Here is a 12,450-nt window from a genome sequence, read left to right as displayed (position 1 = left end):
CCCTTCTCTTTAGATTTGTGTTTTTGTTATGTCACGTAGGCATGGGTCCAAATCTGCCCTCAGTTTGAGAATACAGTCACTGCTGTGCTCCTGAGGAATTGTGGGAGGTAGCATGGAGGGAAAAGTGAAGATGAGAGGAAAAGAAATGTTTACCCACCGGCGTTGTGACAGAGCATCTGCCCGTACAACGTCCGAGGAAGAATTAAATGAGCGAGGCCTTTCCTGTTTTCCTGTTATAGGTCGATTGTTGTCACGCATTTGTATTTTTCCACAAATTCCACTCTTTCTGAATCCTTATTTTGCCGAGTATGAATTGCAATACTTGTTATCCTCTTGGATGAACATTATGTAGCAAATCATCTGAAGATCATGCAGTGCTCGAGCTGACTCTGGCACTCTCTTTGCTACTATGTCCAATGTGAAGATGATATTGCTTTAATTATCAACCCTTAAAATATTGATAGTTATTCATACTATTTTCTGTAACATTTACTTACTCACAGAATTGATTATAGCTAATGACCTTTGTGAGGTGACATCCTTACAAGAAATATTTGCTACAAATTGCCTTTAAAAAAAAAAAGTATTGTTTTCATTTTTGTTATTATGTGTAGAGACACTACCGAGGTTCTTTCATTTCATTTCATTTCAAAGGAGCCATTTCTCCTTCTGTAATCCATGCATTTTATTAAAGTTTCATTACCTTTTGTAACTTTGTATATTTTGAAGTTTTGTCTGTTCGTGAAGCAAAGGTTTCAGTATTGTCACAGTTAGAAACAAGACAGAGCATATATATATATATACCGTATATGAATTTATATGTGATACATTTTGAGGTTATGGGGAAACCTTATTCTGCAGAGTGCAAGTGTGCCATTATTTTGATGTCACAGGGCCCACAGATACTTAACTAGTTCATGAAGGTGCTCTAATAACTACATCTATATTTTTTCAGTGCATATGCCCTTAAATGTAACTCAGTAATTTCTCTGAGCATGTCCATGTTTATTTTGTTGGTTTTTAGGACCAAACTACATGGAGAAATTGCCATGTTGGATTTAAAATCCCTGCTCTCTTTCTGGTGTCCTGCCCCCCTCTTTACGCTTCTGGCCTTTTGTTTTTATTTTTGATATTTTAGGTTATAGAGTGCAAAAGCTGAGTGAGCTATCTTCTCTGATGATGGTTAGGCCAACTGTCATTCATTTCCAAATTGTGAGGAAATGACATCAATAAACAACATATTATAAGGTTTATGTCTCCTCCTTTTATGTGCCTGACCTTGGTTAATGTTTGGCCAATGTACTACAAGTTTTCTTTGGGTCTGTGTGTGTGAGTGAGAGAGAGATTTCTTTAGTCATCATTATTAATGATATTAATGATTACCAAAACTTTGGTAATACACACTGGTTGAATTTCGTGTCAGTAAAACTCACTGAATTGAAAGAGAGACAGAGTGTGATGGAAAGCAGAGGCAGATCCTGACCAAGTCCAGGCTCAGTGGCGATCGAAAAGGACGACACACACACACACACACACACACACACACACACACACACACACAATAATAATAATAATAATAATAATAACCAAAAAAAAAAAAAAAAAAGTCATGGCAACCAAAATAAAACAGAGCCTGGGATCACTGTTGGGGAGGTGAGGTTGAGACAGCGACACACTTCCTCCAAAAATGTGAAAAATTAATGAAATAAAGAAAAGTTATCTTAACAAGTTAAGCTCTGTAATGTCAGATTTCAGAGAGCTTTATGAGCTCTCAAAATTAAAAAATACTCCTAGGAGTATTTTTTAATTGTGATTTTGGTTTTGCCTCGTATGTATCAACATGTGTGCAACCTGAGGGACGGTGATTGACCTAGATACACACACACACACACACGCGCGCGCGCGCGCGTATACTATAATGTACTGTTACACGTTTTGATACAGGCCTACGGTTATTGTGTACTGTCCAAATATATTAAAAAAAAAAAAAAAAAAAAAAAAAAAAGCACTTTGATGCTTTGGCAAAATTGTTCTTGTGACTTCATTTCAGTAAAGCCTTTGAATTGAGAGTTGAGAACTGAGCGATGAGAAATAAAATTTGGGGATCAGATAGAGTGGTAGACGCTGTAAACGCGGTCTGTGCTGCCCTCTAGCGCCCAAAGAAGGAACTTCACTACATGAACAGCTTCTTGTCTGGCGGAAGTGACGTCATAAGCGCAGAGCCAGCCGCCCGGATGCAGCTGACTCTACACTGGTAAACATGGCGTCGGTGACAACAGGTGAGAGATGGGGCCCGGCCAGCAGGCATGGCTATTTAATGAGACTTGAAATATTTCGGTGTATCATGACGCGGCGGGGCCGGAGTATCAGGCGCTAGCTTCGTCGCAGGGTTTGGTAAAGTAGCGCAGTTGGTTTTCTACGTTAGGGCTGCCGGTGGCGCCCGCTAGCCTCGCGGCTAACGGCTGTCTCGCTCTGGAGGCTAACAGGACTAGCTGGCTTTGTGGCCGCCGAGGGCTAACGTCAAGAAGCATACTCCAGCCTTTGCCCGGCTACTACAACCGCTTCAGCGATGTGGTCATTTCTTAATTGAGGCTAAACGAGTTAGAAAACCAGGCGGCAGCAAAGAAACAAGTTATTCCACCTTAAACTGCGAGCATTTTCAAGTTTGAATGGGCTAGCTACCAAGCCGTCGTGTCAGTTAGCTAGCATAACTAGCGCCGGGGCTATTCAGGATTTTAACTCCGTCTAGTGATAACCGATTAGTTTTGTTTCCCACATATAATGTATACAATGTCATACTTTAGGCTTTGGCCAGCTAACTTTGTTTTACATGATCAATATCGTGCTTGTAAGAGGCACATAACTAGCTTAATAACTCCCACAGTCCACCGCCGGACGTGGCATTATCATCAGATATGAATTATCTCCTCTTATATTGCTTTAATATTGTGAATTCATGTTACATGTCTTCATTTCACCCATTTAAGTCGTTCTAAAGATCACTGGCTCAGTGAAATACAGCCAATACTAACTTAATTGTGTTGGTCTTAATTATGATCATTGTTAATGTATCTGCGAGATGAAACATGATGCAGCTCTCAGTTCAGGCATGCTCGGCAAAGCCATTGTTCCGGTAGTTTCTGGCTGTACCCCTCCACCCACTGGAACTCTACTCCTGCCACAAGAAGTTTCATCATGGTTTTAAAAATAACACCCAGCTGGCCATGGGCAGCATGTGTTCCCCTCAGCATGCTGCTGTCCTCTCAGATTCAGGGCCGCCTTCCATTTGTCCTACTAAAGCTTGCACTGTTTCTCAAAACATTTTAATGGTAATGCCGTTTGAATTGATTTGAGTACAGTTATTCATATTTAAATTGCACCCCTGCCTCCAAAAAAAAAAAACCAAAAAAAACCATATATTTAATGACATGTGTAGAACATACTTCAGGTTTTACCAGTGGATAAAGTAAATGTTTTTTTTCCTTTCTGCTGTACTGTTTTTAACTCTGCTGTTCTTTGTCACTTCAGCCACCTCAGAATGGATTCAGTTTTTCAAGGATGCTGGGATCCCTGCTGGCCTAGCTGTCACTTACGCTGTTTCATTTGTCGACAACAGGTAACCTAAATGACATAAAAGCTGCAAGACTGTGTGAAAGACATTTGAGAAAAGTTTGAGCAGTGACAGTGGAGGAGTTTCATGTTGTCTGACTATTTTGATAGTAATTGGTTGAAAAGTGTATTTTTAGATCAGCAGCTCCTCTCCCTCATGTATTTTGGGCTCTTTGTCTCTCTGCAGAATCCAGAAGACTATGCTCATGGATCTCAGTAAGGAGATCATGATGGATCTGGGCATCACGGTCATTGGCGACATCATTGCCATTCTTAAGCATGCCAAGCAGGTCTACAGACAGGTGAGCTCAGGTTTTACAGTAAATTGTAAAATTAGATCAAACACTTTGAACATGCTCACAGGCATTTAAAAAAGTCACTCTAACAGCAAAATCAAGCATCTTACTGAAATGAAGCAGTATTTCAATCATGCCACGTGACACCAATATTGGCACTACACTAGTAGCACCCAACATGGTGTTTGTTAATGTGATCCTGGGTACAGTCATGATAAAATATGTACAAGGCACAGTCAGCTACCATCAGCAGTATCAAAGTACCCACAACTCCAGTAAAGAATACTCTTACAGGACTATTATACTTAGTTATTAAATCTCATCATTCTCATACGTTTCCTTTCAAGGAGTACAAATACACAGAATAAAAACCAAGAGAGGTAAACCAGCTCCTCGGCTGTCACAAGAGTTGAAATAACAGCCAGTAACTGGAATGAGTCTTTGATCAGTCAGATTTTATGGTTGAAACTATATGATCTTTGATCGTCTTTAAATACTAAGTGGTTGATATTGCAGCCAGCACCAACAGTGGAGGACCAGTACAGTGTTGTCTGATATTAATGACATGAGAATCTGTTGGTCATAAAAGGGCTGGCAGGTATGATGATCCTACACCATCACTGGTTCAAATTTTATCAAGATTTACCTTTACAGAAAGATTGTGGATATAGTGATACTGTATATTGAAGTAGTTTACAATCACTGTAGTTTCAGTTCATTTGTTCAGTATAACCTTTCACTGCTTTAACCCGAATTTTAACTCACTGCATACATTTCTGTGTAATTTTAAAGTTAAAAATTGCATGGTGTAGCAGCTGTTCTGCTCAGTGGCGTTGCTGTAATCAGTCAACAGGACGGGCTTATGAATGTACAGTAAGTCATATGTGATTTTCTCAGCTCACAGATCTTGTCCGGTAGATCTGAGTTCATCCTTACCAGGTAAAATGTGTTTAATATGCCCCTTTTCCACCAGAAAAAACCTGGTGCTAGTTCGGAGCTGGTGCTAGAGCCGGTGCTTAACCTGGTGCCAACGAAGAACCGGTTTGCTTTTCCACCAGCCAAGAGCCAAGTGGAGCCAAGTCAGAGCCACGTCATGACGTCTTCGGAAAACGTAATGACGGGTGCGCGAGACGCCCGCTCAGAATCACAATAACCATCATGAATGAATGAATGAATGATACTTTATTAATCCTTTGCAGGAAATTACATTGTCACGGCAGCTTCATCACTTCAACACACATAAAACTGCACACTCATACTATACAGCGGCTGCAGCGTCTCTGTCTCTGTCCGCCCGTCCTGTCCTGAAGCCGGTGAAACTGATCAGTGAGTCGGGGATGATGTTCGTGAGCCGCGTCTCAGTCAAGCATATAATGCTGCTTTCCCGATACAGTTTCTGGCCCCGGGTGGAGCAGGATCTGGATTTATTAGCGATGCAAATACTGCTTATGTCTTTACAAGCCTACATTTCAATACAGAGGCGAAAATCACAATTATTGCCGGCTACCTGTTGGATTCGTGATCGGAACGAATGACAGCGATGTTTAGTTATAAAACGGGTGCTTCTCATCCTTAAATGTAATTTGCTGAGCCGCGTTCCATGCCGCTGTAAAATCAGTATAACCCACGGCTTCTCGGGGATTATTGTTTATGTTTATAGCGTTCGCAGTTCCTGTTTTGTTTTGTAACCCCGCCCACCAATGACGCGGTGGGCCGCGTCATCGGTTCTTTCTCTGGCTCCTGTTTAGCCCCTGCTCGGAGTCGGTGCTTGCCTAGCACCAGTTTGGAACCAGTTTGGCACCAGTTTGGCCCCAGCCCGGGCGGTGGAAAACCAAAAAACTGGTGCTAAGTCAGGCACCGGCTCCGAACCAGCCCCGGTGGAAAAGGGGTAATAGTCTTTTTTCTTTTTTCTCTGAGTTTAAAATTGCTTTTCTGTTGGTATATCTTCTCTCCCTCTGCAGGACATGTGCAAAATGGCCACCGAGGCCATCTCCTCAGGACAGACCAGTGTTCAAGCTGAGCTCAGAAGAACTGCCAACACCCGTGAGCATCTAGTTTTCCTTACGTCGATCAGTGCTATAACAGATTTCAACTTATTTTTAGGTGTTTCAGTTTACAGTTACATCAATTGTTCGACCACAGTAATTGTTGTTACACCTCCATCTGGTGTGGAGGTGTTGCATCCCACTAAAAGATGGAAGCAAGGCTGATAAAAGCTGGTGAAAACACCACAGAGCAGACTGACCATCTGGAGAAGCAGGACTTTTCCAGATCAAATATCTTCATCTCTCAGTCTTCTTAATTCAGTTTCATCATATTTATTATAAGCTTTCGTTGCCAGGTTGAGAGCCTGTAAATACAATTTGGCACACAGTTTGCTTTTCGTCACAAATAACAAAACAGATACGTTAACAATAATTATTAGCTGGATCTCGTTTTATTTTAGAAAACAGGCAGCACCGAGTTATTTGTGCTGCAGCAGCAGAATGTAGAGCAGAAAGTGCAGCAGAGATATGATGCTTTAATTACTAGCCTGAAGTAACAATGTTTGTTAAACTCAAGGCTAAATATCATTTGCAGCTTGTCTTTGCAACACCAACTTGCAAGCAACTTTTATTTCTATGCACAAATAGCATGTAATTTAAAAGGGGGAAAATAGATTACAAAATACATCCACTCCACCGTCACTGACAGTCCTCCACCTTTACTGCCTCAATTCCCCTAATTATCACATATTTGCAATTTAGATATCAGAAAGTGTCAGTGTTCAACATCTTCAAGTTGACGTTTGATGGGCACAAGTGTTTTTCACCTATTATGTAATGGCTTACAGCCCAAGGAGGGGTTGAATTTCACTTCAAAACTCAAAACTGGAGTATTTGTTCCAAATCCTTATATTTGTTATTATATTTGGTTTGTTCAGCTCGGGTGCTTTGCTGCATGTCACTTCTCTCCCTGTGCCCTGTCTTTCCTATCTCTCTCTCCACTGTATCCAGTAAAGCATAAATACCCAAAAATCTTAAGAATCTTACCAAATGTCATGCAAAGGGATCCCTTTGAGAGATTTTCACCCCCATGTGTTTCAGGGGTGACTTAATTGGGGCTAAATCTGGTAAATACATGATTTTGACTAGCCGTTTATGGTTATCTCAACTGAAATGGCATGTTTAAATTTATTTGTTGTTTCTGCAAGAAGATAAAATAATTGGGTGTCATCTTAAACTGGACAAACTGCAATTCTGGGTTTACATCAATTGAGAGGGCGGTCTAGACCTGGCTCCCTGTAGCTTTGACAAAAAAAATAACATGGACATAAATAAGTTATTTTAATTTATTTTTTGTTGCACAATGGACAGTTTTCTTATTTTGCAGTTCGAGGTGATACTGTGACACTGAAATGAAAATATGTTTTAATGTTTCGTCAGCAAAAATATGCCTCACATCCTATTATGTTTACGGCCCTGCACCTCACTGCAGGTGGCTAATCTTGAGTTTATGACCCCTGGTTCCCGGTAAACTAACCATAGATAAATCCAAAAAAGAAAAGTCACAGAGGAAAATAGGGTTTAATTCTACGTGGACAGATTCATTTGCTTTCACTGCCAGTGATGCTGGCTCACATGTATGATTGATATGTGGCCTTCTAATTTAATACAAACTGGCCTGTTTTTTATGTTGACTCTTTGCAACTATATGTTTTATTTGTTTCAAAGTGTGCTACTTTTCATTTTATTCATTTTCCACAAATATGGGGAAGACACAAATAGACATGCATAGTTCTGTGTTTAATTTGGTTCAAAGTAGGCTAACACATGCCATTGTATTTTCTCCTGTCTGTAAGAGTTTGGTGTGTTCCTTTATTACAACAGATAAATACAGCAATAAAATGACAACAGTTTTCTAAAATTTCATAAATGCAACAAATTATAGTATTTGTATATATAAAGTATATAGAAAACTTTATAAGCTGTGCTATCAAATATGTTTTGCTGCTCCAGGTGAATTTTATTTGTTGGAAGATGGTGTGAAATGGTTCTTTAGATACTAAATGTTGCTGAAGTTAAACACACTTTTCCTTTATTCTCTGCTTTTAATTTATGTTAGAGAGGCCTCACATGTTTCAGAAGGCAGCTGTCAAGCTGAGTTGTATTCTGATCTCAGGGATCAAACATAGCGTTGTCATGTCAGAAGAAATAAGATAAATATATGAGCTCAATAAGAATGTCTCTGTTTCGTCTCAGCCGCCACTCGTATGATTGCCAACGCCTTGAGCCGCGACTCTCCACCGAGCACTCCAGCCCGCCGCCCAGACAACCGCCTCTCCGTCACAGTGTCCAACAAACAGGCAAACAGGAGTGGCAAAGCAGGTGCATATCACAAGTAGTTCCTTTACCCCATTTCCTCTTCAAAACAGCTTTTTTTTCACTTATCAAACCACCATTTCTGGTACTCTAAATTGTTTACCTGCTTCTTTTGTTCCAGTCATAAGTCAGCCAGCAGATGAGGGGAACGGTTTGCCAGCGGTGAAGCGCCGGCGTGTGACAGCTGAGATGGAAGGCAAGTACATCATCAACATGCCCAAAGGCACCACGCCACGCACACGCCGCATCCTGGCCCAACAGGCCAAGAAAGGTAGGCCTGACCCGATGGCCTGGACATCTCTCCGTCTACTCACTGGACTGACATTCTGGATGCTTAACAAACCCACTAAATACTAACATTTTTAACTGGCTGGCTTCTTGCAAACTAAAACTTTCAATCAACTGAAACCATACTGCAAAACACTGTCTGCTTGAGTCTTTCTTTTGTGATAATCTAGTCTTTCAATTGTTATTTGTCTCTTAATTGTTGTGTGCCACACCCCCAGCTGTTGTCCCCTCCGTCAAACTGTGTACTAACATTCTTTCTTAGATTTGCTTGATTTAATCTGACGGCATTTGTCATGTGTTGCAAGAGCACCATTGATTGATTGACCTTTTCATGCTCTTTATCTTTGGCAGGAATTTGCTAATAATCCACAACATGTGTAAGATGTTATTCTTTTCAAAGCCAATTTTATAATGTCTCTAGGTGTAACGTAGTGTTTTTCCTGCATGCCTCTACAACGTGTAACGTTAGATCGTGGTACAGGTATGCTGCATGCTTAGTGTCTCACCGACGCTGATGAGATTTACTCCTTAAGTAGTGAAATTTGGTGCCACATTTCGGTACCATGCCATTTTTTGATATTCAATAGTATTGAAGTTATTCGGTCCGTGCCATTAAAGTATCTAAGTTCGATACCCAGCCCTAAACATAATTTACAAATATGACTGGAGAATATATGCCTAGTCCAAAAACATTTTGCACATGGCTGTTCTCTGAAGTAGGACTGTAATGATTATTCAACACTAACAATAATGTCGATGAAACATCTACTATCATTAGCTATTGTCATTTGATTGTCTCATGCCAAAGTCCTCCCACTTTTTGTGTTTGTTCTGAAAACATCTGATCCACAGAGCAGCTGAGATTGACAAGCCCTTAAGCAAAGACTCAAATACATCAAGGGGCATGTCAGGTTGTATTAGTACTGTAGTTATATGAACAGCAGTACAGCGAGCTTTACTTGTGTCAAATTATAAGCAAAAGGACATTGGTGTGAATTGTCAAAATGAAACCTGTGTTGTGAAGTGTCTGTTTTTGAATAATACAAAATTTCCAAACGAAAATCGAGACAAAAAAACGGTATCTCTACGCAAAGCAAATTGGAAGGATGTCTGCAGTCTTAACAGTGTTCATTTCAATGCATAGCAATTGCAGAGCTGTTCCTAATTGCTGTAGATTATGAGTTCTGTTACCGTAAGTGATACATTTTTCATTTTTGTTTGAAAGGCACCCTTTTTTCCCGACTTTCAACGGATCCTGGCAACCCATTTTGACGGGTCGACCTTTACGTTAATGCCCTAGTGTGCAGGGTGACATGATGGCACTGTTTATGATTTTCCATGAGCCGACAAATTGATTAATCAGCTGTCAGAATTATTTGCTGAAGTCTTACTCTCAAATGCGAATCTATCAAAGGCACTGTCTGTCAACCTGTCACAGATCTGTTTAGCATTCTGACACTGCTTGTTGCTTTCTTCCATGACAAGGTGTGAAACGTACATCTGTATTTGAGAGACTCGGAGCTGAATCAAAGGCAGACACAACAACAAGCAATAACAAGGTGAGATCTTGTGGTGTACATTAGCAGCTCGTTGTGTATTGGACACCAGCCTGTAAAGGTGTTCTTTTTGTAATAATGCTTAATCTTTCGGCAGCCCACCGGTGTGTTCAGCCGTCTAGGCAGAGCGGATGAAGAGGAAGACGTGTCAAGAGCAGCAAAGGCAGCTGGACTTAATATGGATGTAGGGGAAGAGGATGACAGTGACGGAGAGGGCTCAGTCCTCCAGTATGCTGGCGTGCTGAAGAAATCGTCTCTCTCCCAGAAGAAAGAGCCCATCCAGAAACCAGCCCCTACCACCCTGCGGCGCCTGGGGGTCAAATTCAAACCCTCCTCAGACTCTCCCACCTCTTCCTCCTCTGATGGCGTCCCGCCTGGTAAGCTCAGCGTGCTTCAGAGACTGGGCAAGCTCCCCGCCGCACACTCGAGCTCGGCCGCCTCTCCTCCACCAGCTGACACGCAGGACAACAGAGTGACCAGCACCCGACCCAGAGCCCGGGCAAGACCGGCAGTGGCCAGCTCCAAGGTGAGCAGCAGCACGGGGACAGCAGGAGGGGCGGAGTGCCTGGGGGCCCAGATGGACGTTGGGTCTGTCAGTGTCTTCAAGAGACTTGGCTCCAAGAGGACCTAACACATGAACTCCTGACCATGTCTACCCTCAGAAAATATTCAGACTATTTCTATACATTGGGTTTTTTTGTTTTTGTTTTTGTTTTGTTTTTTTAATTTGTATTTTAATTTGTATTACCACTTTTTTGCATCCATCCTCACTACGGGCAGGGCTGCAGAACATGTTTTTTTTTTTTTTTTTTTTTTTTTGGTAACTAATTTCACTAACTGCAGTCAGCCTGAGTGTATGGAGGGATGTGATGCTGCGTAACGGTTTTTAGACTTACTATTTTTAAAGTTAGTTAGGCTGCCAAATGATAAGTGGTCACTGCTGTATGGTAGGGCTGGGCGATATATCGATATAAAAATTATATCGATATATTTTTAAATGTGATATGGAATTAGACTATATCGCATATATCGATATAGTTCAAATTTGCGCTGTGATCCTTGCTCTCTGCACTGCTCCGCACGCCCCCGCCCCTCCTCTGTCGTGCACAGAGGAGGGGCGGGGCAGGAACAAACACTCCGGCACTCTCGGGGTAATTTTATGGGGCTGGGGCCGTTGTCGCGTGTCTCCACCGCAAGAACTACCCCGAAGGAGAGAGTCCCTGAACTTTTACAGGGGCTAAAAAACGGCCCTGCCTCTGAGTAGGGACTCTGAGCAGCCCTGAAAAACTCCCGGGTGGGGCTTGGGGTTTACTTGGTGCTGATTGGATTTACTCACGGCGCGATGTGGTGTCAACAGAAAGCAAACAGCCGGGCGCTAGGCGTCCCTAGCAACACGGCCAACACTAACGCTAACGTGCTAGCTAACGCTAACAACACACTTTTTTAACAACACACAATTTGATGCCCCGGTCATGGCCGCGCAACCCTACTCGGCCCTCTCAGTGGAGACACAGCAGTTGAGAGGGCCGAGCGAGAGGACAGGGTTCCTGTAGTATTTCCTGCCCCCCAAATACTACCAGGAACACTGTAGAAGCCCCAGCCACAAGCCATCCACAACCCGAAAAAGCTCCAGCCCCATCATGTCATATTTGGCTTTGACTTTGACTGAACATTTGCTCTCACTTTGCGGAAAAAATATCGGGATATATATCGTATATCGATATTCAGCCAAAATATTTCGGGATATGACTTTTGGTCCCTATCACCCAGCCCTACTGTGTGGCATCCAAACCTGTCATTCACTTCAGGTCTCTGCAGGAATCCTCAGCCTCCCTGTATTTAGTTGCTCGGCCAGAAAGCTATTTACCATCTCTCTCGTATCTCCACTCTATCACTGTGTATTATTGTTATTTGTTTTAGTATATTTTAGAGATTAAGGCATGGGCATGGCGAGCACCAAGCCACTGTGATGTTGGCTTTAATGTGTCCCTATAACCCCACATGTAGGGACTTTAGAGTCTTTACTGTTCCCTTTTACTATCCTCTTGAGTGCACCTAGCTGAGTAGTTGAAGAAATTGCCTGTCCTCCATAGCTCATTACATGGACAATTGATATTGGTATCTCCCTGAAGGTTAATTATTTAAAAAAAAAAAAAAAAAGAAATGATGTGATGTAAGAGTTAAGGGTTTATTTTATGGTTTACTTCCAAGTAAATTTATTCCTTAAGATTGGGACATAAAGTTAAATACACAGGACAGCATTTCCAGCTTTACAATCCTAGGGCTGTAAACACAGGATGATTTCTATGATTTCTTCTTGTGCGTCACCACTTCAAAATT

The 12,450-nt window shown here is 41.8% G+C and overlaps 1 protein-coding gene across 2 annotated transcripts; it reads left to right on the top strand.

Annotated features, from left to right (window-relative positions):
- Nucleotides 1–2,255: 2,255 nt before the first annotated feature.
- Nucleotides 2,256–11,048, top strand: c13h19orf47 (chromosome 13 C19orf47 homolog). 2 transcript variants are annotated; one of them, XM_030067770.1, is made up of 8 exons: nt 2,256–2,279; nt 3,529–3,616; nt 3,797–3,911; nt 5,867–5,948; nt 8,147–8,272; nt 8,388–8,537; nt 10,040–10,113; nt 10,208–11,048. In XM_030067770.1, the coding sequence occupies exons 1-8, from the start codon at nt 2,261–2,263 to the stop codon at nt 10,739–10,741; spliced, it is 1,188 nt and encodes a 395-aa protein (XP_029923630.1). In that variant the 5' UTR covers nt 2,256–2,260; the 3' UTR covers nt 10,742–11,048. The 2 variants fall into 2 exon arrangements, with proteins under 2 accessions (XP_029923630.1, XP_029923629.1); XM_030067769.1 differs by having other exon boundaries at nt 2,261–2,279; nt 8,388–8,462.
- Nucleotides 11,049–12,450: the final 1,402 nt, after the last annotated feature.

The sequence above is a fragment of the Myripristis murdjan genome, chromosome 13, assembly GCF_902150065.1.
Source record: "Myripristis murdjan chromosome 13, fMyrMur1.1, whole genome shotgun sequence".
Lineage (NCBI taxonomy): Eukaryota > Metazoa > Chordata > Actinopteri > Holocentriformes > Holocentridae > Myripristis > Myripristis murdjan.
Note: the sequence above shows the minus strand (reverse complement) of the source record. Positions and strands in the feature narration are given on the sequence as shown.

Coding starts and splice junctions, on each gene's coding strand:
- c13h19orf47 (XM_030067770.1), top strand. Junction 3,617..3,796: donor GTTTCATTTGTCGACAACAG/GTAACCTAAATG, acceptor GTCTCTCTGCAG/AATCCAGAAGACTATGCTCA. Junction 3,912..5,866: donor CCAAGCAGGTCTACAGACAG/GTGAGCTCAGGT, acceptor CTCCCTCTGCAG/GACATGTGCAAAATGGCCAC.